Genomic DNA, 26,092 nt, shown 5'->3' with positions numbered 1-26,092 from the left:
CTGCATATTACATTTACATTTTGGATATTGTTTTTTTTTTTTTTTGCTTTACAGCAGGCATCTCCAACGTTGGCCCTCCAGATGTTGTGAAACTACACATCCCAGCATGCTTTGCAATAGTTTTAGCATTCTCTAATAGCAAAACTGTGGCAAAGCATGCTGGGATGTGTAGTTTCACAACATCTGGAGGGCCAACGTTGGACATGCCTGCTTTACACTATGTAGACTTTTTCTGATGTTTAATATTTTATTATTAGAGCTTGTCCATATTTTGTTGTGTTGTTTTTTCCTTAAGTGGATATTATTGCACTAAACCATATATGAATTTCGGCAGCTTAAAACCAATTAAAAAATTACTTTACAAAACAAAAATGTATAGTTTCAATAATACTGTATATATTAATACCAGAAGGATGCAGGTCCCCGTAAGCAGGCACCTAGCAGTGCGGTCATGGGGCGTGGGGCACAGCCCATGGGTGTTCCCATGGTAATCGCTCTGTGACGTGGGGGGGTCAGCTGCCCGTCTGCTTCCCACACAGGACACTTGCAGATCAGAGACACCATAGATTTGTCTCTGATCTGCGACCACTGGAGAAATCATTCGATGGTTGCCGACCATCAAATGATTTCTCCCCGGCTGCGAATCAATGATTATGCAAATAACCCATAAGGTCATTGGTCCATAAATTTTTGGAAAATATTGGCGTTGTAATCGGTTGCTTCATGTCGGAGTTATGTGGCTATTTATAATGCATCACCACTGTTCTATGTGAAAGTTGGTGAACTCTGCCTGTGCAGCTGCTGGGTGACCTGGAACATGTGACCTTCTGGGTGGTCTGTAAAATGTCACCATTATTTCCAGCCACCCTCTGAGAAAGAACTTTTTCAAATTCGACTCAGAAGGAGTTTAAAGGGGTAAAATCTTCCATTCAGGAAACCTTTCAGTTACTATTAAGCAGTGATAAGGGAGGAGAAGGAGCCAGAGGAGAAGTGGTCCATGGCAACCAATCGGCACTGAAGTAACGTCTATAATTTGCATAATATAAAATTATACATGGCAGCCATGGGCCACTTCTCCCTTATCACTGTTTCATACATCTACCCCTCTATTTATTATCACAGCTCGCACGGTCAATATTCAACTGACCCCCTGTATAGCTTTTTGGAGCGAGGGGGAAACGACATATGTGGCCACTAAAACAGCGAGGCTCAGGGCACAAATGTAGCGGGCTCCCTGCATTAGCTGTGAGCCTTGCTGTTTGGGGGAATCCTCCCCTTCCTCCGACAGCAAGGATCCTCCAGAACGTTGAATAGGGTGAGCCGTGCTTGTTTTCGGCGATCCCTGCCATTTAACCCCCTCGCCGGCCGCATTGAATACAACCCATAATGGGGCTTACACATATTGCGACTTCAGGTCATATTCTTAGCGATATTACTTAATTTAATTAGATCACTCAGAAAATGGCCCTACACCGCTGTGTGGGGGCTATTCTGGTTGACTCGCAAGGCTGCGTATTTTCAGCCTTGTGAGTCCACCAAACCCTGCCCGCCGAATGCTGGCACTGGCTGGGAATGGATGTGTAACATAAACATCCATTCACAGGCTCTGGGGACCCACCCCCATCATTTGATGGCCCACGCATATGTAAGGTTGCTCTGAGCAATCTTCCATATGCGTGTCTGCTCAGAGGGAAGTAGACGGGCAGCTGACATCCGGTGATGTCAGTTGCCCACCCCCCCCCCCCGCGCTTGTCCGTCATGCCCACATTACCATGAGAACATATGTAATGAGGCCGCCCGGCACCCCATGCCCCTCTCCGCCCCCCACTCGCTGTGTAGAGTGCGTGCACCGGCAAACAGTATGTTCACCGTGGGTGCGCAGAAATGTCAGTCTTTGAACGTGTTCTGGTTGCTAGGCAACCAGAATAGGTTCCTGTGTGTAGAGGCAATGCACAGCCCCGTATGTTGCTATTGCCCAAGGATTAATATCCAGCATGCTGGATAAATCTATAATCGCCGGTGTCAGGGCCCGGCCCTGACATCGCTCAGCAGCACATCGCTGTGTATCGCTGTGTGCTGAATGTTGTAAGAGATCTAACATTGCTCGGAATGCTCACCAGCACATCTCCATGTTTGTAGGCCCCTTTACTTCTACTTGTATCTGTACTCCCATTCTTTGTTGTTGTATTTTTGGCTTTTATTATATGTATTTTAATTTGTAGCAGTTTACTGCTTGTCACTTTACAAATAAACAACGATGACAATTTCACTGATTAATTATTGGGACTAAATGATTAATAAAAATAATAATAAAAAAAGACTTCAAATTGGGTGCAATTTTATTTGAAATAAAACCTATTTGTGCGTGGTGTGTGTGGTGTTATGACCACTTCCAATGCAGAAGAATCCTTATGGGGGTTCTCTGATTTATATTTGTTATCTACTAACAAGCTGTACAAACCCAGTTACCCTCTTGTACGATCACTTTTTTATTTCCTTCCTGTTATTCGTTATGAAATGTGTTCACACCAGATCACTCATTTATTTATGTAATTTTTGTATTTTTCAATTTGTCCAGCCAATTCTCCCTGGAGAATGCAAATTGCCATAACAATGATCTCACCCTTAAGAAACTTCCCTCCCAATGCTTAACATTTTCCAGGTCCAGCTCTCACACCCAGGCACAGCTCTCACACCCAGGCACAGCTCTTCCTTCACTTCTAGTGTTTTATTGTCTTTATAGAATGAATGTAGATCTGGTACTCCATACTCAGCGCCAAGTCACAAACCACAACTCGCACAAAGGTCTCTTACTCCCATTTTGTAACCGTGTAACTGCATAAAATGATTTTATCGAAGGGTTAGTGACTCAGAGGTTCCAAGCTTTTCAAATACTTCTTGTTGTGTAATGCATGTTAGCGTTGCTGGATACGGAGGGTACAATCCTTCCAATACAGTTCTAACTATAAAGCTTTAGTGTTCATTCTAGCACCCTGCATCTTTGAAAGCTTGTGCAGTTCCTCTTCCCTGCCTGGGGGTGTCACTCTGTGCTGTGGTGCTTCTAGCACAGTGTGGTCTGTATTTCAGCAACACAGCAGAGAGCGACACCCCAGTCATGGAAGAGGAACTGCACAGGATTTCAAAGATGCAGGGTGCTAGAATGAGCAGTAGGGAGCTGTGTATGGAGATGACAACAGCTGTTTAGAATGTAAAATGTAACTGGACAGAATGTAGATGTGAAACTTGGCATGAATATAAGATGTGTAATGTCTTGGGAAGGGGGGGGGGGTACCTTACTGACAGGTTGAATTTTTGTGGGTTAGTTCAAAATTGGGTACTCTTTACCTAGAAGGGCGCCCATCGCGGGCATCGCATGTACTAAAAAATTGCATGCGATGCGACCGACGCGATGACCGCGATTTCCCATAGGGAACAATGTTAAATGTCACAATTGACCCGATTTTCCTGTTCAATGTCCCAATTGACACGATTTACCATAGGGAACAATGTTAAATGGCCCACAGAGGCCAAATAGGCACCCTGAAGTGTGAAATGGCCCCCCCAATTGTTAACGCCACCCCACGATTAACGTCAACCCGAAGCATGGCGAGCGCAGCGGTACGCGTCCTACGACCTTTTCATACCCCCACTATCCACGTCGGCATGGAGTTGAGCGAGCCACCGAGCCCGAAGCGTGGCGAGGGGACGCGGACACCTTCACAGGTATACGCGTCCCCTCGCGGGCTTCACAGCTGTCCGCGTCCCCTCGCGGGGCTCACTGCGCTCGCCACACTTCGGGCTCGCTGCGCTCGCCACACTTTCTATTCTCAACTCCACGCCGACGTGGATAGTGGGGGTATGAAAAGGTCGTAGGACGCGTACCGCCGCCGCTCGCCACGCTTCGGGTTGACGTTGATCGTGGGGTGGCGTTAACAATTGTGGGGGCCATTTCACACTTCAGGGTGCCTATTTGGCCTCTGGGCCATTTAACATTGTTTCCTATGGAAAATCGGGTCAATTGGGACATTAAACATTGTTCCCTATGGGAAATCGCAGTCATCGCGTCGGTCGCATCGCATGCGATTTTTTTGGTCGCGATTTCTTTTTCCTAACGATGCCCACGATCAAAATCGTGGGCGCCCTTCTAGGTAAAGAGTACCCAAAATTGTTACCCATACTAAGTTGGGTACACGTTAGATCAGGGCTGGGCAACACCGGCCCTCCAGATGTTAGTGAACTACACATCCCAGGATGCTTTGCATTAGTTTTGCTATGTGGCCATGCTGAAACTGATGCAAGGCATGCTGGGATGTGTAGTTCATCAACATCTGGAGGGCCGGTGTTGCCCGGCCCTGCGTTAGATGATGTGTACTCTGTGCGGCGAGACCCGGTGGGCGACCTGGCATCGCCAAGTTCATACACACTTGCCTAACTCCCCCTTCACCGGCTGCCCGCTATCATCCCTGAAAACTTACCGATCAGGATCCCGGCTGTCGGTTTTCTGGCTTCCTGACCTCTTCAGAGTGCCAGTAGACTGAACGCTGGCATCCTGACCACATCCCTCGCAGAGGTATGGGTTGTGTGTTTTCACAATGTACATGTGCCTAAGCCAAGTATATACAACTATTGACAATGTTTAGTTATACACAGCTCAGTAGTGTAACAAGACTTTCACAGTTATGGTTGACTTGCTTTTAATCACTGTAGCCAATAATTAAGATGTTTGAACCTTGTCTTTTTTATCATAGAAAATTTGCAACTAGATGACCTCCGGCCCTGTAAAATCTGCGGCAGAACATTTGTTTTTGCTACTTTGGTGAGTATCATTGGTTAACAGAATTCCAGGGGTTAGCATAAAAACCTGATGTCACTGACTGGAATCGTTACCGATATCAGTTAGCGTGTATTTGCTCGATATAGTTAACAATAACTGTGGTGCCAAGAATCGCCAAGTGTGTACCCAGCAAGTATCATAGATTTAATTGCTTGTCTCCATCTTTCCTATTACTCATCGCTATAAACTACTGAATAACATGGGGTATATTCAATGTTTTTTGCGAGCTGTGACAGTGAGCAGTGCTGCCTGCTCGCTGTCACAGCTCGCAAGGTCAGTATTCCACTGACCCTCTGCATACGCCGTTTCCACCTCGCTAGGTTTTTGCAGCAGCGGGGAAACGACGTGTGCGGCCGCTAAAACAGCGAGGCTTGCGGCTAAATGCAGCTCCCTGAGGACAGCTAGGATTCCCCCGGAATGTAGAATAGGGTGAGCGGCCGGCGTGGGGGTTAAACGGCTAACACCCTCGCCGGCTGCATTCAATACGGCCCATAGTGTTCGTAAACAGTTAGTATGTACATACTGTAGAATATGAAGAACAAATTACAGGTACTCCATACAAATCTATCCTCTCAGGGCGATAGGCGTTGTGTGCCCATATAAGATTTACTGCTTCCAAAATCTTGAATGCTTCTATTATTAGATATCTAAGGCCTAGTTTAAAAATGAATGAGTGCATCACCCTGGAAGTAACAGCCAATAAACTGCTGCAGTGCACTTACTGTTCCTCCTGACTTCACAGGACATCTTTTATTAATGATATCTTTTATGGGATTTATTTTTGTGTTTAGTACAGAGAATGTGTCCCAGTATATTGTAGTTTGCACAGGCAATTTGTGTGTCCTTTTTTATGAAGATGCCACTAAAATTAAATGTGTTTTAGACCTTTGACCAAAATCTGGATTGGGACATCTAGGCAGGGCCAGATTAATGGGGCAGATGGAGCTCAAGCTCCAGGCCTCAATGACAGCGTGATAATGACTAGCCACCAAGTATTACAGTTGTTCAAGGGGTGGGCAATAATTTCTGGATGCACAAAAAAGTTTTGCCAGGGCAAGTATTAGCTTGTAAGCAAAGTTGCAGGTGCTCAGACCATTTGGTGAAACCGCTAGAGTAGTCCGAAGCAGGTATGTTTTCTACATGCTGGGTGAAGGTCTACGCTTTAAAAAAAAATTAAAAACAAATCCCTCTTGTACTTGATTTGCCGGAACACAAAGAAGTTGCATTGGGCAAGGTCTGAACTGTATGGCATATGACCAACCTCCTACACAATGAAGTCACAGTGGTCAAAGTCTGAACTGTGCGGCATGTGGATAGGATGGTTTCATGGGCCAAAAGTCCACCACTTCCTTGGACTTGTGGGCAGGTGCATTGCTGTGATTGAGAAGGGCACCATGAGTGTGAGTTCTTGGATGGCGCCTGGAAATAGCTTCCAGCACTTGCGGCAAGCAATTGTAGTTGTACCAGTCCCCAGTGATGATGCGCTGCTTCACGTCAGAACTTCTGTGGTGGCACACCTTCAACTGAGGTCCACTGGGCCCACTGTTAATTGGTCTAGTAATCAAAACTTGTTCATCGCCACTGGTGCTGAGAAATATTAAATAACAGATGTGTCCACAAATGTCTTTCCCATTACAGATAATGTAGCATTTTGTATGCATACATAGCCGCAGTTGCACATAATATAGGCATGGCTCGTATAATTTTAATCCACATAAGATGCTTGAGTGTCATATTTATATCGCTTTGTGACTAAAATGCATTTTATTGGACTTTATTATAATAAAGTCACCTTTTGTTTTTTTAATTATTGCATTTTATTGGTAACCTGTCATATAACATTCACTAAACCAGCGTGAGCTCACTAATAGTGTGTACAGACGGTAAGATTTGGCTTCCGATGTTGCCGATATAGGGAACATCGGAAGCCAAATCGCATGCAAATTGCCTGCTTTTTTAGGGCTTGCGAGCCCGATGCGCTGTCGATGCGCGCTCCCGTGTGAGTGCATAGCGGCAGCCAGATAGAGAGGGCAGGCAAGACTATATAGTGCAGATCTGCACTATATAGTGTAAATTGTGCCCCTCTGGCATGCTGTGAGATGCGAGTCCCGATGCGATCTGATTGCGTCGGGACTCTCATCTCACGGCAGTATCTGACGTGTGTACACACCTTAAGGAAGGTGTACTGTATATATTTGTGTGTGTATTGGGGACAGCCATACTCCTTCCAGATGAAAGGAGAATAAACACAAGACGTCTTGTTTAATGTACCCAGTCTTGGCTCCTGTCCGTGTATTGTCTTTGTGACACTGATTGTTCTCTTGATTGATCTAACTACCAGGCTGTTGGTTCCAGTTTACGGTCTAAAGAATGGCAACTAGAAACAGCATAAATTACAGCTTTGGTCTACAATTGTTCATAGAAATGCTGATGTGTATAACAATCAAGCTTTCTAATTGATATACAACGATCTACTATGATACACCAATGTAGAAGCCATCAAACAAGACTTGAAGATATGTGGAGTAGGCTGAGATTTCTAAATGCATACAGGTGTTGACGCTCTGTATCAGCTCCAAGTATCACCATGTGTAATATTACTACAGGACATCCTGGTTTGATCAAAGTTTATAGATAGATTATATATACATATATATAACTACCCTCACCTCTATAGGGTGTATTCAGTGCTCTTTTGTGAGCTGTGACAGCAAGCAGTGCTGATTGCTCGCCTTCACAGCTTGCGGGTCAGTATTCAACTGGCCCCCTGCACCCGCCATTTCCACCTCGCTTGGTTTTTACAGCAAAGTGGAAACGGCGGGTGTGGCTTTCAAAATGGCGAGGCGCACGGCTAAATGCCGCGGGCTTTCTGCATTAGCCGTGAATCTCCTCATTTGGGGGTATCCTCGCCATCCTCTGACAGCGAGGATTCCCCCGGAATGTTGAATAGGGGTAGAGGCCGGTACAGGGGTTAAATGGCGAGGATGGCTTGTTTTCGGAGATCCTCCCCAAAACAAGCCATCCTCGCCATAAAAATCCCCTCGCCGGCGGCATTTAATACACCCCTTTGAGGTGAATTACCGTCAGTGACCACTAGATGCTACTCAATGGCCCAAATTACACCTTTGTGAAAGCAATTTTTGCAGGATCACAGATCTGTTTCAAACTTGCTGGATATGAAGAGAGGGAGCTGTTTAGACAGACATTCTTGGTAGGAGCAGATAGGGACTAGGAGTGGGACGGAGAGTGTGTGGGGTAAAAACTGTCACAGCTCAAAGTGAAAGTACATTGCGAAAGCTGTCATTTTGACTAACTTTTTAACTAGTAACATTACTTAAAGGGGTTCACCTTTCATATAAATGGAGTAAAAATGAGTCAGTTCATATATAATCCTCTTAGAGTTTTTACTTCATTGCTACAGAGCCTTTGTGCTGTGTATCTCTCCATAGCAGAGACCGGATTAGTGTTCCCCACTACAGTCCTCAGGATCCCCTAACATTGCATATTTTACAGATCCCATGAGAAGAACAAGTGAATAAATTAGTTCCACCTGTGCATCTTTTAAAATGTGTTAGCCAATAATCAGTACACCTATTCCTCATCTAGGCCTGTAAACAATGGACTGTTGTGGGGCCCCGGAGGACTGGAACAGTCCTGGGATGCTTTAGTCTTGAGTGTAAAGAGTCCATTCTGGATGCACTCTGCACTCGTCACTCATTCTCCATCAAATAATGCAAAATGCTGTGACATTACAGCTAAAGTAGGTTTTTTAACCCCTTCCCGACATATGGCGTACATTTACGTCATATGTCGGTTGCGGGGGAATCAAGCCAGCTCACGGAGTGAGCGTGGCCGTTTAACCCTTTAAGCACCGCGGGCAAAGCGCCCGCAGTGCTTTAATAGCTGATCGGAGGGGGGGCGCCCCCCTCCGGCGCCGATCGGGGCCCCCCGCGGCGAGATCGGAGGGTGCCGATCGGTTGCCATGGCAGCCAGGGGTCTAATGTAGACCCCTGTGCTGGCCGTGTCAGCATTCCTATTACATCCTGCCTGAGGCAGGATGTAATAGGAAGTGCTGAAAATCACTATGTTCAGCCATAGAGCTCTATGGCTGAACCTAGTACAGGCGATCGCGCCCCCTAGTGGTCAAGTACACTAGGGGGCCTTGTAGTAAAAGTAAAAAAAAAAAAAAAAATAAGTTTAAAAATAAAAAAATATTAAAAGTTCAAATCACCCCCCTTTCCCCATTTCACAAATAAAAATAAATAAAAAATAAAAAAATAAACATATTTGGTATCGCCGCGTTCCTAAAAGTCCGATCTATTAAAATATAACATTAGTTATCCCGCACGGTTAAAGGCGTAAACGGAAAATAATTCCCAACGCCAAAACTACGTTTTTTGGTCGCATCGCCTACCCAAAAAAAAAATAACTAAAAGAGATCAGAAAGTCGCCCATATCCCATAATGGTATTAATTAAAAAGTACACTTCAGCCCGCAAAAAATGAGCCCTCACCCAGGTCCGTAGGTGGAAAAATAAAAAAGTTATAAGCCGCAGAACATGGCGACGCGACGCAAATTAGAAAAACCGTAAAAGTTTCTATTTTTTTTTTTAGTGGTAAAACATAACGAAAACTATATAAGTTTGGTATCACCGGAATCGTAACGACCCATAGAATAAAGATAACCCATCATTTTAAACGAACTATGAACTCCAAAAAAAACGTAAGCAGCGCAAAATTGTGGAATTGCGTTTTTTTGCTTTTTTACCCCACATTGAATTATTTCCTGATTCCCCAGAATATTATACGGTATAGTAAATGGTACCATTAAAAAGTACAACTTGTCCCGCAAAAAAAAAGCCCTCATGTGTCTATATAGCCGGAAAATTAAAAAAGTTACGCTTATTTGAACGCGAGGAGGAAAAAAAAAAAAAAATTAACAAAAAAGGCCTCGTCGGGAAGGGGTTAATGATCTATGTTGATTGTTGTTTGTATCCCATTACGAGATAAGATAACGATTAGTTCATCAATTATCCTACATTTCTTAGATAAAAGTTTGTGTGTATAATATATTTTTCCTATTTGGCAGAAAAAACATATCCCAATTTGCCAAAAAGCTGCCATTAAGAAAAGAAAGGTTTTTGACTCCAGCAGGCAGCGAGCAGAGGGAACAGAGATTTCTTTGGTCAAACCCATAAAGCCAAAGGTAGGTCATTAACGTGTACTTCCTGAGTGACCGTTCCTGCTCACCAGCACACACTGTACCTTATTTCCCTATTACAGAAACCATGACAGGCTTGAGATGCACCCCTACTAGTGCAGGCCTGTGCGGAGGGACACTAGTGCTTGGACCCCATTGTGTCTACTAGTTTATTGTAGTGAGAATTTTGATGTAATTTTTGCCTTAACAAACAGGTCAAACAAACACAAAAATTATTACATACATGGCGAATAAAACCTACTTTAACAAAGCTGCACTTTAAATAGTCCACTTTATTTCTGACTGTTGTCTTTGAGTTGTGCCTAAGTCTGCTCAAAAATCTTAGAAAAGCAGCATACCATATTTTATAGAGTACTTAAGTATGCAATATAATATAGCAAGAAATATTGTCATAAGGCACCTGGGCAGCACCATAGAATACAGAAGTGCAGAGACAACTGGGCAACACCATAGAATACGGAAGTGCAGACAACTGGGCAGCACCATGGGATACAGGAGTGCAGAGACAACACCATAGGGTGCAGAGACAACTGGGCAGCACCATGGGATATGGGAGTACAGAGGCAGCTGGGCAGCACCATGGGATATGGTAGTGAAGAGACAGCTGGGCAGGACCATGGGATATGGTAGTGAAGAGACAGCTGGGCAGCACCATGGGATACAGGAATGCAGAGAAAGCTAGGCAGCACCATGGGATACAGGAATGCAGAGACAGCTGGGCAGCACCATGGGATACAGGAGTGCAGATACAGCTGGGTGGCACCATGGGATTCAGGAGTGCAGAGACAGCTGGGCAGCACCTTGGTATATAGGATTGCAGAGACAGCTGGGCAGCACAATGGGATACAGGGGTGCAGAGACAGCTGGGCAGCACCATGGGATGCAGGAGTGCAGATACAGCTGGGTGGCACCATGGGATTCAGGAGTGCAGAGACAGCTGGGCAGCACCTTGGTATATAGGATTGCAGAGACAGCTGGGCAGCACAATGGGATACAGGGGTGCAGAGACAGCTGGGCAGCACCATGGAGGAGTGCAGATACAGCTGGGTGGCACCATGGGATTCAGGAGTGCAGAGACAGCTGGGCAGCACCTTGGTATATAGGATTGCAGAGACAGCTGGGCAGCACAATGGGATACAGGGGTGCAGAGACAGCTGGGCAGCACCATGGGATGCAGGAGTGCAGATACAGCTGGGTGGCACCATGGGATTCAGGAGTGCAGAGACAGCTGGGCAGCACCTTGGTATATAGGATTGCAGAGACAGCTGGGCAGCACAATGGGATACAGGGGTGCAGAGACAGCTGGGCAGCACCATGGGATGCAGCAGTGCAGAGACAACTGGGCAGCACATTGGTATATAGGAGTGCAGAGACAACTGGCCATCACATTGGTATATAGGAGTGCAGAGACAGCTGGGCAGCTCCTTGGTATATAGGAGTGCAGAGACAACTGTGCAACACAATGGGATACAGGAGTGCAGAGACAGCTGGGCAGCACATTGGTATATAGGAGTGCAGAGACAGCTTGTCAGCACCTTGGGATACAGTGCAGATCAATTAAACTGTTAAGAAGAGCAGAGCCAGAAGCCCTTCAGTTTGATCTGTAGTTAAAGATGTACATACTGTAGGTACGGATGTGTATGTATACCTGTCATACTTGCTGCACTCCCAGTAAGCTTAAGATAGCCTCATATGTTTTTTAAATCCCTTGTATAAATCTGACATTCAGTGCACGTTGACGATGATATTGATTTGCTTGCATTGTTTGATGGGTGTAATAATAAATAGTTAAATTAATTTCTGTCCCCAGTTTTATTGTAGTACTGAAAATCTTATATGCATTAGGCCCTGGGTGTAAGTTCATATTTTTCTACTGGATCACTGGCATATTGTAATCCATGTTTCAGAGGTTGCACGTTTGTAATCTAGTGCACTGTTCCATGATTATTTCAGCCGGAACCTCCAAAGAAGCAATCCAACTGGAGAAGGAAACATGAGGATTTCATTGCCACAATACGAGCTGCTAAGGGGCTTGGTCAGATATTAAAGGAAGGAGGCGAACTTCCTCCTCCACCCCCACCTTCATATGATCCTGGTAGGTAATGACAGTGCCGCAATGATACTGCCCTAGGTAGTAGTAGCCAAGAATCTGATGCAATGCACAGACTTTCCTACAGGAATTAGATAATGGAGATAAACTTTAAGGATTCGGTTAATTACAGTGAAGTATAATGTTGAATTTACTGCGACACAGGGTGATACATTAGTTCCTATGGGATATAGGGCTGTATTCAGAGACGGATGCCTCTGCAATCACAAAATGCTATTTTGTCTACACCCTCTTGCCACACTCTTAGGCGGGTATTCTGGTTCATTAGCTCGGATGCAAATTCACATTGTTGTGAGTGAACCAGATCCCACCTTGTGAATGGTGTTATGCCGGCCCACCATTCACAAGGCGTGTACATTCGCACAGGCTGCGAATGGATGTTTAGCCTGCGGGGTAACACCCGCATCATTCGATGGTCGCCGAACATCGAATGATTGGAACGTGAACGCAGATCTAAGGTTGCTCAGCGCTACCTTTGATCTGTGAACACATTTGAAGGGAAGTGGGCGGGCAGCTGACATCCGGTGATGTCAGCTGCCCGCCCCCCGCACCAGCGTCATTGGCCCATTCTGAGCGTTCTCATGGGAACGCCCATAAAACGTTGGGCATTCCCATATGCTAATGGACAACACCGCCACCCCATGCCCCCCTCCGTTTGCAAGGATGGGTGCGTGGCCGCACGCACCCAGGGCATGCGCAGAAATGCGCATGCGCAATAAAAAAATATCCTCCCCATGCAAATGCACACGGCCATCCGAACAGACCAGAATAAAGTCCTTAGGGCAAGACTTCGCTTCACATGCTTATTTTGTAGAGTGTAGCAAGCACACGATTATGTTACGTATTCCCTTTAGGAAATCTAGTCCACTGAGTGTGTTCTGGAACAGGACCTGCTTCCTCATGCAGAACATCTGCTGTGCAGTCATACATATTTCATCAATAAATGCATATGACGTGAAATGTTTGTTTATCTAGACACACTATTAATAGACATTGACCCTGCTTGTTTTATTCTTTTATTTAGATTATGTCCAGTGCCCTTACTGCCAGAGGAGGTTTAATGAGAACGCTGCTGACAGACACATCAGCTTTTGCAAAGAACAACACGCTCGCATAACCAATAAGGGCAAATTAGGAGGAGAGGTGAAAGTAAAAGCAATTCCACGGCCTCAGGTACTTCATTACATTGTACTGCTCTACAAAATAAATGGTGTCTGTATGTGATTATATCCTGTGTCCTAAGCAGTTGTATCCCTTGCTGGAATGTTCCCGGTGTCCTAAGCAGTTGTATCCCTTGCTGGAATATACCCGGGGCCTTAAGCAGCTGTATCCCTTGCTAGAATATACACGGGCCCTAAGCAGTTGTATCCCTTGCTGGAATGTTCCCGGTGTCCTAAGCAGCTGTATCCCTTGCTGGAATATACCCGGGACACTAATCTGCTGAATCCCTTGCTGAAGGCAGTTGTATCCCTTGCTGGAATATACCTGGGCCCTAAGCAGTTTTGTATCCCTTGCTGGAATATACCCGGGGCCTAAGCAGTTGTATCCCTTGCTGGAGGCAGTTGTATCCCGTGCTGGAATATACCCGGGCCCTAAGCAGTTTTGTATCCCTTGCTGGAATATAACCGGGCCCTAAGCAGTTGTATCCCTTGCTGGAATATACCCGGATCACTAAATTGTATCCCTTGCTGGAATATACCCGGTGCCCTAAGCACCCGTATCCTTTGCTGGAATATACCCGGGGCCCTAAGCAGTTGTATCCCTTGCTGGAATATACCCGGGCCCTAAGCACCAGTATCCTTTGCTGGAATATACCCGGGGCACTAAGCAGTTGTATTCCTTGCTGGAATATACCCGGAGCACTAAGCAGTTGTATCCCTTGCTGGAATATACCCGGGGCCTTAAGCAGTTGTATCCCTTGCTGGAATATATCCGGGGCCCTAAGCACCAGTATCTTTTGCTGGAATATACCCGGGGCACTAAGCAGTTTTATCCCTTGCTGGAATATGCCTGGAGCACTAAGCAGTTGTATCCCTTGCTGGAATATACCCGGGGCCCTAAGCAGTTTTGTATCCCTTGCTGGAATATAACCAGGCCCTAAGCAGTTGTATCTCTTGCGGGAATATACCCGGGCCCTAAGCAGTTGTATCCCTTGCTGGAATATAACCAGGCCCTAAGCAGTTGTATCCCTTGCTGGAATATAACCAGGCCCTAAGCAGTTGTATCTCTTGCTGAAATATACCCGGGGCCCTCAGCAGTTGTATCTCTTGCTGGAATATACCTGGGCCTTAAGCAGTTGTATCCCTTGCTGAAATATACCCAGTGTCCTAAGCAGCTGTATCCCTTGCTGGAATATACATGGAGCACTAAGTTGTATCCCTTGCTGGAATATACCCGGTGTCCTAAGCAGTTGTATCCCTTGCTGGAATATACCCGGTGTCCTAAGCAGCTGTATCCCTTGCTGGAATATACCCGGTGTCCTAAGTAGTTGTATCCTTTGCTGGAAGATACCCGGGGCCCTAAGCAGCAACCTGATTGATAATATGTGCTGCATATAATATTTATTGCATTGCATGTTGTATTGCATGTGGTTTTTAACCACATGCGATCACTCGCACTGTGATCTGCATCAGCGGTAATCAGCAGGCAGGAGGGGGGGGGGTCGCCCAGTGTTTTTGAAATGTTTGGTACTCTTTACCTAGAACGGCGCCCATCGCGGTGATCGCGACATCGCGGGCAGCACATAAACGGCCGCGACTCGATGCCCGCGATCACCGCGATTTTCCCATAGGGAACAATGTTAAAAAGTCTGATTGATCGCGATTTTGCATTCAATGCCTCAATGCCCGCGATTTTCCCATAGGAATCAATGTTAAATGGGCTACAGAGCCTAAATAGCCCCAATTAACCCTTAAATGTCCCCCAAATTTTTGTACGCCACCCCACGATCCACGCCAACCCGAAGCGTGGCGAGCGCAGCGAGCCCGCGAGGGGCGGCGGTACGCGTCCTCCGACCTTTTCATGCCCTACTATCCACGTCGGCGTGGAGTTGAGAATAGAATAGTGTGGCGAGCGCAGCGAGCCCCGCGAGGGGACGCGGATACCTTCACAGTTATACGCGTCCCCTCGCGGACTTCACAGGTGTCCGTGGCGATGCGGACACCTGTGAAGCCCGCGAAGGGACGCGTTTACCTGTGAAGGTATCCGCGTCCCCTCGCGGGGCTCGCTGCGCTCGCCACGCTTCGGGCTCGGTGGCTCGCTGCGCTCGCCACACTATTCTATTCTCAACTCCACGCCGACGTGGATAGTAGGGCATGAAAAGGTCGGAGGACGCGTACCGCCGCCCCTCGCGGGCTCGCTGCGCTCGCCACGCTTCGGGTTGGCGTGGATCGTGGGGTGGCGTACAAAAATTGGGGGGACATTTAAGGGTTAATTGGGGCTATTTGGGCTCTGTAGCCCATTTAACATTGATTCCTATGGGAAAATCGCGGGCATTGAGGCATTTTACTGTAAAATCGCGGTCAATCAGGCTTTTTAACATTGTTCCCTATGGGAAAATCGCGGTAATCGCGGGTACCCGATTTTGATGTACCCGCGATTTACCCGCGATGCCCGCGATTACCGCGATTTTTTACCCCCGACGCCCGCGATTCTGATCGCGGGCGCCGTTCTAGGTAAAGAGTACCAAATGTTTTTCCAAATTCTGCTGCCCACCGCTGACTACCGCCACCAGCCAGCCCTCCTGCAGCCCGCTCTGCTATATTGGCACCCACCAGCCCTCTTCCAGCATCCAATGTGTTATTGCATTTGGCATGCGACATTGGGTGCTGGCAAAAAGCACTTAAGATGTGATGGGAAATCACATCACAGTAAAGAGGCATACACACGTAGAGATCTGTGCTAAGCAATTTTGCTAAGCAATTTTGCTGGTGTCAAGATCTCCCATACACATACACACACAGAGATTTGTGCTAAACAATTTTGCTAAGCAATTTTTCTTAGCAATTATGCTTAAGCAAAAAAAGGCCGGGTAGTTGTTCAGAATGAGAGATTGCGATCAGTATCTCTCATTCTGTACACACAGAGAGATTTGCAGTCATTTGCTAAGCAATCTAACTAGATTGGGACTGCATGCACTGACTTAAGGGGTGTACACACGGGGGCAATCTGTGCTAAGCAATTTTGCTTAGCTATTTTGCTAAGCAATTTCGCTGGTGTCAAGATCTCCTCATAGGAGCACATACACTCGCAGAGTTTTGTGCTAAGCAATTTTGCTAAGCAATTTCGCTTAAGCCAAAAATTTAGATAGTGGGTGGATTTTCCCAGAGGGGAGGATTCCTTTTCTGAGGGCATAAATTGTGCAGCCAATATACCTTGGTAAGCTGGGGCGGGCGTCCGGCGGTGGCTGTAGATGCAGGCAGCCGCGCGGCAAAATTCGTCTCCCTCTCAGTCCCTCTCCGCGCGGGAAAACAAGGGGAGGGGACAAGTGATGAGGGGGGAGGGGATAAGTGATGAGGGGGGAGGGGATTCAGGACGCGATCGCGGAAGTGATCGCGTCCTGTACACACACGCAGTCAGACATGCAGATATTCTAAGCAATCTTACTAGATTGCGTCTGCATGCACTGACTTACTAATCTGGCGATCCCGATGTGCGGGCCAGCGCATCGGGATCGCCCGGAGCATACACACGGTGAGATTTGTGCTTAGTTTCTAAGCAATCTAGTAAGATTGCTTAGAAAATAGCACAGATCGCCCCCGTGTGTACACCCCTTTAGTTAGCAAGAGATATTTAATCTCTCGGAGCATACACACAGTGAGATCAGTGCTTACTTTCTAAGCAATCTAGTCAGATTGCTTAGAAAATAGCACAAATTTGCTCCGTGTGTACACCCCTTAAGTCCACACCATAAGCCTGGACTTACTTTTATGCTTTTATGCTGTACCGAGATGGACGACTTGTCATGAGACGTCATCCACTCACCCCGTTTCTATGGGCGCACCCACTGTTTTTGTGGGCGGGCCTATCGGAATGCCCCCTGTCTGTCACTGTGGTAGAGAGCGCCCTGTGTAATGAAAAATAATAATGCGCAGACCCCCACCATTGGGGACGGGGATAAATTCAGACCTGTGTGAACAGTTCTGAATGGGCCCCTCTGGACCATTTTACCAGATAGTCTGTATGGAAATACACAGAGGAGTCTAGTGTGGTAGTAAAATGAGGAGGTCAGTCACCAGTAATTGGCCCATTGAATTATGGGGTTTATGTATCAATTGGTGAAAAGAGTGGAGAAGGGGATGCGCTCTATAGTCAATAGGGTGACTACTATTGGTTGACAGGTCATAGGTTGCCATTCATATATATTTTTTTCAGTTTGTTATCAAAGTGGACCTAGACGCGGTACACTTTATACGGTGTCCATGTCGACCTATATCGACATAGACACACACAAAAAACTCTTGTCAACCTTTTTCATGTCAACATTTTCCATGGCGACCTATTGCTTGTGTTGACCTAAGGTGTGTCGACCAATAGTAATTGACCTATTAACTGTCGACCCTATGACCCATACGCTGATGAAGTTGCCCATGACAACCAATCAGCTGCTTCCAATCATTTTATAGAATGTACTTGATAACATGCGTTTATTTATGTACATAACAATTGTAACCATTTATTTGTAGCAGAAACCTCTCTCACTTAAGAAGACGAATTCTCCTGCATCCGTGTCCTCGGCAAATACACGCTTGCCACAACCACCTGGTTTTGGAAAGTCGCCTTCAGGTAAGCAGTTTTACACATTTACTTAACATGATAGATTGACCCTGTTACACCCATAAGCCCCGTACACACGGGCCGGTTTCAGCTGAAATTACCGGGGATATGGTTGCTGAGCGACCATATCCCTGTGCGTACAGGGTGCTGGTAATGCGCATTCCCGCGACCAGCCCTGCAGTGGTTGCAGGAGCAGCGGCTTCCCCCAGCATTTTCATCAGCGACCATCACTGGCCGCTGATGAAAATGGGAAACTCAGCAATTTGGGTGACTGAGCGACCAATCGCTCTGTGTGTATGGAGCTTATAGTGTTTGAACAATGCTCTACAGCAGACATTCCCAACCACGGTCCTCAAGGCACACCAACAGTGCAGGTTTCAGTGATATCCAGGCTTGAGCACAGGTGACTTAATTAGTACCTGAGTGATTCTGATTAAACCATCTGTGCTGCAGCCTGGATATCACTAAAACCTACACTGTTGGTGTGCCTTGAGGACAGTGGTTGGGAATGCCTGCTCTACAGTATCAGAATCCTCTTGTCTGATTTGGATACAGGTATTCAATACCAAATAATGAAATGCTCTTTATATATGGTCATTACACTCCTAGTGGCTGGTGTGCAATGCTAACTAACAGACTATGGGTGAATGTATGAGAGGGGAACTTTCTTTGCACAAATGATTGAAATGATTTTTGTTTCAGTACAGGGAAATCATGGTGGTTTTTATATAAAGCTGCTACACCACTGAATAGCTGTGACTCCTCTCCGTGGCCTCTCCACAGTAGAATATCAGTCTATTGTATGGTGTATCAGTGCTAGCAGGAGTATCTACAGAGGTTGCCTTATAGGTGAGCTCTGGAAATAGTGCATAGTAGAATGGGACTCGTGGGTATAAGCTGTGCTCAGGCATACGTATATTGTACAAGAGCGTGCTAGATGCAGGACTATGAGTATTAATAATTGGATAGCTAGGTCTGGGGCTCTGTATAGTGGCAGTGGGACTGGCATACATGATGCTGGACACATTAGGGCCTGATTTCAGAGGTGGACAGAAATGCCTACAGCGTTTGCAGTTGCTTAGAATGTCTTTTACAGGTTAGCTACCAGAGCCTTTACACCGGTGTAGGAAGATGCAGGCTCAGGCACACCCCCCCCCCCTTTAAAATTGTCACCTGATTTTGACAAGACACACCCCCAGTACCTCCCACAAATGCTCGCTATCTGTCACTTACCTTGCATATGAATCCTCACTGCATCTTCCATTGCTAATCAATTGCTGGCGGCGTGCATCGATCGAATGCACAAACATCGGCATTTCGGCCACTTCTGGATCAGGCCCATAGGTTTACATGGAAGGTACAAGACGGTGGTGACCATGAGGTTATTATGCTGGGCGCTAGGCACTATGGTAGGCACAGGATACGGTCACTAGGTCTACAAGCATTAGGTCGACATGGGGAAGGTCCACAGGGTCATTAGGTCGACATGGGGAAGATCGACAGGGGCATTAGGTCGACACAAGCATTAGGTCAACAGTCAAAAGGTCAACATGGGGTTTTTCACTTTTTGAGCTGAAATGTGCCGACAGGCGGTATTTCATGCCCTACCATCCACTAGGGCATGGCTGGAGAATAAAATAGTGTGCCCGAAGCATGGCGAGCGCAGCGATCCATGCAAGGTGACGTGGAGCTACGGTTCAGTGTCCATATCAACTGTGTCAACATTCGGGCCAAAAAAAAACAAACCATGTCGAGCTTTTGACTGTCGAACTTCCTCATGTCGACCTAATGATTATGTCAACCTAATGAACCCGTCGACCTAGCCCATGTGGACCTTCAGTCATGTCGACCTTCAGTCATGTCGACATTAATGCATGTCGACCTAGTGGTGTTGACCTAATGCTTGTTGACCTAGTTAGTGTCTATCTAATGATCCATACCCAGTGGGCACTATTTGGGATATAAGATGGTGGTAACCATGAGGTTATTATGTTGGGCACTATGGTGGGCACTACTTGTGATATATGACGGTGGTAACCTTGAGGTTATTATGCTGTGCTTGGGTTGTAATGATTTGAATACTTGTGGTATTTAATAAGATAGGGAATGGGGCTAATTAAAGTCCAAATCCAGTTTGAAGTCTATATCTGAATGACCTCCTTGGAGTGGCAAGCCAATGAGCACGTCAGTTGGGCCCTCTGATGTATTTCCTTGTGTAGCCTAGTACAGTGGCGGCTGTTCTAAAGCAGGGAACAACAAAAACTTTATTGATTCATGTCTGTTCATTCTTTAACAAATCCATAGGAATATTATTGTTCCCCATTCTCCTTACTATTGCATGTGTGTTATGTTTTATTTAGGGACACTAACAGGAAAACCAGCATTAAGCGGTGGAGCAGGTGGAAATTTTTCTCCGGCACATAAAAATTTGACTACACCAGGCCAACAGACAGGGTAAGTCCTGAAAAGTGATAATACGTGTACCTGTATTCTGTTTATTGGGTAGGTGGCATATATTGCAGCATGGCCAAAGGAGAGCCCATTACTTTTAGCTGACATTAGTAATATTCACACACACACACTCCCTATACGTATTGGGCCTGATTCAGCAAGCCTCGCTTGGTCATTTGCTGCTTAGCGAGCCCTGAAGCGCCATTCGTCCAAGTTTCTGAACCACCCCCGTGATGCCGAATCCCATAGGTACAATGCGAGGGGATGTATGCAAACGAAACCCATCGCATGCGGCCAAAGGGGAGAGAAATAATTTGATTCAGAGACTCAGTCGCACTCAGATATAGGTGTCGTATATCACATTAATCAGAACAGTCTCCCCGTGCATCCTAGGCACATTGGCAATGAGACACATTTTTTGGCAAAAAAGACGGTACTTGTTTCCTAGCACGGCCACAATCTTTGGGATTGTGTACCTTTAAGTTAAGGTACACGATCCCCGCGATGGACCCGATTTCCTTTGAAATCGGGTCCATTTTGCCCGCAAAGGAAAAAATGGGGGGCATCGCGTCGGTCGGGACCATTAACATGCGACGCGACCGACGCGATGCCCCCGATTTTGCCATAGGCTTCAATGTTAAAATATTTTTTAACATTGAAATCGGGAGCATTGCGTCGGTCTTGTGCCATTATAATGGCACAAGATGAGATGGACTTGATTAAGTCCATCTAACATAGGAAAAAATGAAAAAAAAATGTGAAATGGGCCAATATGACCCATTTCACATTATATATGGCCCCGTGGTCACCCCACGATAGACGCGAACCCGAAGCGTGGCGAGCGCAGCGAGCCCGCGAGGGGCGGCGGTGCGCGTCCTCCGACCTTTTCATTCTCCTACTATCCACGTCGGCGTGGAGTTGAGAATATATAGTGTGGCGAGCGTAGCGTATACCTGTGAAGGTATACGCGGCCCCTCGCGGGGCTCGCTACGCTCACCACGCTTCGGGCTCGGTGGCTCGCTGCACTCGCCACACTATATATTCTCGACTCCACGCCGATGTGGATAGTAGGGGAATGAAAAGGTCGGAGGACGCGCACCGCCGCCCCTCGCGGGCTCGCTGCGCTCGCCACGCTTCGGGTTCGCGTCTATCGTGGGGTGGGGTTCACGGGGTTAAATTTGGGGTCTAGGGAATATTTTACATTGAATCCAATGTAAAATCGGGTCCCAGGGACCCTATTCACATTTGATTCAATGAAAAAATCGGGTCGGTCGCGTCGATTGCATCGCATGCGATGCGTTCGACGCGATTTTTCCGACACGACCACCTCGATTGAAATCGGTGTGGCCGTGCTAGGAAACAAGTACCAAAAAGACACCTAACGCTGACAGTCCCATGGGACCAGGTGGGCAGAGAGTGGTAGTATGACACGGCTGCAGCAATGATGTATGAAGACATATCTGTTCTTGACATCTGTCTGCAAACCTGGCGCTGTCATTCAGCTGGGCAGGGTTGCCGCCTTTATTACCACATGGATAAAGAAGGAAGTGTCTCACAGAATGTTTGGTGCCTAACCATAGAGTCTCACACGAGCTATGGTCAGGTCTCAGCTGCTGCATTTACAGCTGTTGCACCAGTTTGCACCACTTCTATGGGCATTCATATGCTAGAATGTAAAATAAAAACAATAGCAGCACTCAAAAATCCTCTAAAACGATTGGATTGACTACATAATACTTTATACTCATAAAGGCAATCATTCATTTATTATGCCACTTCATTAAGATAGCAATGAATACAATAAAATAAAAAAGAAAATAAATAGCAGGCACAAATGGCTAATAATAATAGTGTCCACACTGTCCGTTCCTATGGAGGCCTGGAATAATATGTACCGTCTCAGGATATTATATTTACCATCCCCCTTAATGGATGCCGGGCTCAGAGTTCTTAACAGGTAGGTGGAAAAATATTCCCCAGTATATGTATGGAGATGAAGAGTTCTTTTGTAATCCAATTGGCAGTAAGGCTTGGAAGAAGACCGCTTCTCTCCTCCACAAAGCAGCTTGGATAAAGGACCTTATTCTGGTTGTGAATGCGTTCGCACAGGGACCAATGGTGGCACTGTGCGCATTTCTGCGCATGTGCATATGCAGGGTACGTGGGCGTTCTCATGCTAATGAGGCCATGACGCGGGTGCCCGCCCATTTCCTTCCCAGCGTGCAAGAATATGTAAGTGACTTGAGAGACACTTTTATATGCGTGCACCTTCCACATCTTTTGATGGTCAGCGACCATCGAAAGATGTGGGAGGTTCCCCCTGCCCTGCGAATGGATGTTACTGTGTTACATCCATTCGCAAACCCCTGCGAGCGAGTCACCATTGCGAATGGGTGACGTCAGCCAACCATTCGCAAGGCGGAGTTTGGTGGACTCGCAAGGCTGCGAGTTCGCGAATCAACCAGAATAACTGCCAAAATCTCAGACAATCCAAAAAAGTGGAGAATGCTGTTTATTTTGGCAGATGTCAGATGTTCTTTGATGGTTTACAGAACAGAGCATGCTGTAAGCAAATGGCACAAGCTCAAAAAACTCTTTACTTTTTGTGCAATAATCTAGATGAATAGTAAGTGAATCTGACAAACAGAGCACTGCATTCAAGACCAGATCTGCTTATTCACTCTTTTTAGAACAGCCAAATATTATTATTATTATTATTTTATTATTATTTCTTAACCTGGTTACATACCTTTTGATGTAGCAACACAGGAAAACAATGGCCCTTATTCTGATCGGTGCGGCCGGATCCGAATATGCGGCCAGGACCGTGCGTGCGAAACCCCGCCTTCCATACGGATCGCCAACTCCGTCCGTACGCGGTAAGAAACTGGCCGAACGGACCGCACGTGTATTTTTCATGGAATACGCCTCCTTTATCTCAGGGAACCTTCCCCATCATTCGATGGTCTACACGTGCGTCACGGCCGCATTACCATACGTACGCCCAGCGTTTGCATGGGAACGCCCATGAAACGCGGGGCGTATGCATATGGTAATGAGCCCAAATAGCCCTTCACGCCCCTCTCCACCCCCTGTTCGGAGTGTTCACATTTCATGCGGGATTTGGCCATACGCCCCGCTCGCACATGCGCAGAGACGCCTCTGCACATGCGCAGACACAAAACATCGGCGGTACGAACGCACGCGGATATTACCGCACCAACCAGAATAAGGGTCAATGTAACGATACATCACTAAACACACTACACAATCCAATGTACGACAGTGCAATGTATTGTTACAAAGTTGCATGCATTAACACTGCATTTGCAGTTACATTGGACCGCTATACCATAATTGGGCAGATTGGTCCTGCAGGACATGCAGTGGGATAATGCACAGTCATGCAGATTGGTCCTGCTGCACATGCAATGTGGCCATGCACACTATATGATAATCGTGCAGATTGGTCCTGCTGCACATGCAATGTGGCCATGCACACTATATGATCGTGCAGATTGGTCCTGCAGCACATGCAATGTGGCCATGCACAGTATATGATAATCGTGCAGATTGGTCCTGCAGCACATGCAATGTGGCCATGCACACTATATGATAATCGTGCAGATTGGTCCTGCAGCACATGCAATGTGGCCATGCACACTATATGATAATCGTGCAGATTGGTCCTGCAGCACATGCAATGTGGCCATGCACACTATATGATAATCGTGCAGATTGGTCCTGCAGCACATGCAATGAGGCCATGCACAGTATATGATAATCATGCAGATTGGTCCTGCAGCACATGCAATGAGGCCATGCACAGTATATGATAATCGTGCAGATTGGTCAAAAGTTCCCATTTTAATGCAATATATTTTATAGTGTATACCCAGCTTTATTCTTGGCAAGTGAAGCTTGTATTGCATTGTGAGTGAAGGCTCATGGGTTATAATGTGATAAATATGTTGGACGTTGATGTGTAATAAATGCAGCAGTCGGTTCTGCCCAAGGGTACTTTTTACATATTGGATTCAATTCAATGAGCAGAATTGAGCTTCTCTCGGTTGTAGCTGCCGGACATGGGAGGAACCTCATGTTTCTTGTTCTGCAGAATTTCTATTGTGGTTTGTGGAAATAGCATTGGAAGTAGAATAGTTGAAATCTTAATTTACATGCAGTAGTGGTGATTGGACTCTATGCCATCCCATCCTGGATGTCTTCTCGCCACCTCAAACTCAACATTTCCAAACCGGAATTAACTATATTCCCACCAGCCAAGAGCAGTTACCGTCCTGATATCGCCATAACTATTGACAACTCGGCAATCTAAACTTCCCCACAAGCTTAGGGGTCATCCTTGACTCTGAACTGTCCTTTGCTCCTCATATTCAATCTGTCTCTAAATCATGTTATATACATCTATAAAACATATCCAAAGTACGCCCCTATGTTACACAAGATACTGCTAAATCTCTAATCCTTGGTGGGACTACTAAACTATTACTGGTGCCTGTCCGTGTGTTTCCCTCCTATATCCCTTGCAGCAGGGCCCTCCTACCTGTTAACCCAGTTTGTTCTATCACTGTCTACTATTGTAAAGCGAAACGGAATTTCCTGAGCTATATAAGAGACTGTAAATAAATATATGTGAGACATCCTTTACTGCTTGTGGAAATAATCTGTATGGTAAAGCACATCTGTATGTTCTCTATATGTATTCAGATTCAGTCGCATATATACAAGTGTACTATATCCTATTAATCCGTGCCATCTCATCAAGCGGTTTTGTTGCAATCGATTAAGACATTTTAGGTGTCCATTAACATGAAAAATACAGATGGAGCCCCTCCCATTCTTGCTCGGCTCTTGCCAGAACATCCCTGCTGGCAAGAGCCGGCGGAGAGGGACTCCATCAGACTGGGACACGAACGCGTGTCCCAGTCTCTCGGTGGCTGGGCGGCGGGACCCTGTCCGACTCCGCTTCAGGGAGACGGGCAGGGTTGGGGGGGGGGGGGCGGTGTGGACCATCTGTGGTGGCAGGGGATGCAGCGGATGGCGGCGGGGAGCTCCGTCGCCGTGGAGCGCGCAAGCATCTTGTACGAGCGCAGCCTCTGCAAAGATGAATTGCGCTCCATCCGTATGCCACACTGCTCAACGTGGATCACTTGCTCCAGGTGTCTTGTGCCTCAATATGTATATACATTAACCCCTTCAGTGGTGGGGTTTTTTTAGGGAGCGCTCCCCCCTGGGTGAGTTTTTTTTATGGGGAGCGCTCTCTGAAAAAAAAACCATCACTCTCCCTGGGTGTGGGCAGCGCTGCTGAACTGTCAATCACCCACTGCACGGCCCTGCGCCCCGCCACCCTGTCCCTGCTCCCAGCAGCAGGCTTGTCATAAGCCGGCGCCGGAGACTTCAATAGAAAACCCGGAGGGGAGGGGGGAGGAGGAGGCGTGGCAGAGGGGAGGGAGCTCTAAACCCGGCTCTAAACAGTGGCAATCCCGGGAATTTTCCAGGCTTGCCAGACTGGGATCTGAGGCACAGCCTGGAAACTTCTCGGGATTGCCACTGAAGGGGTTAAGCAGATTAGCAGCAATCACTTTGATGGAATAGGAAACTGAAGATCTTCAGGTAGTTTCTTTGCATTGGCTTCTGTCAACTCTTTCCTTCAACGGTTACTTGTTCTAAATGTTCCAGTA

The 26,092-nt window shown here is 46.6% G+C and overlaps 1 protein-coding gene across 2 annotated transcripts in view; it reads left to right on the top strand.

Annotated features, from left to right (window-relative positions):
• The window catches only part of ZC2HC1A (zinc finger C2HC-type containing 1A), a 59,075-nt gene that overhangs the window by 13,199 nt on the left and 19,784 nt on the right, over positions 1 to 26,092 (top strand). Inside the window, exons 2-7 of one of the 2 annotated variants that reach the window (XM_083187282.1) lie at positions 4,749 to 4,816; positions 9,923 to 10,039; positions 12,008 to 12,149; positions 13,189 to 13,337; positions 17,852 to 17,948; positions 20,300 to 20,393. In XM_083187282.1, the coding sequence (XP_083043408.1) occupies positions 4,749 to 4,816; positions 9,923 to 10,039; positions 12,008 to 12,149; positions 13,189 to 13,337; positions 17,852 to 17,948; positions 20,300 to 20,393 (667 nt within the window). Of the gene's footprint in view, positions 1 to 4,748; positions 4,817 to 9,922; positions 10,040 to 12,007; positions 12,150 to 13,188; positions 13,338 to 17,848; positions 17,949 to 20,299; positions 20,394 to 26,092 lie in introns of both variants that reach the window. The other variant, XM_083187279.1, reaches the window with a different exon arrangement.

The sequence above is a fragment of the Crinia signifera genome, chromosome 5 (assembly GCF_055691185.1).
Source record: "Crinia signifera chromosome 5, ASM5569118v1, whole genome shotgun sequence".
NCBI lineage: Eukaryota > Metazoa > Chordata > Amphibia > Anura > Myobatrachidae > Crinia > Crinia signifera.
The sequence above is the reverse complement of the archived record's forward strand: the minus strand, read 5'-3'. Positions and strand labels throughout refer to the sequence as shown.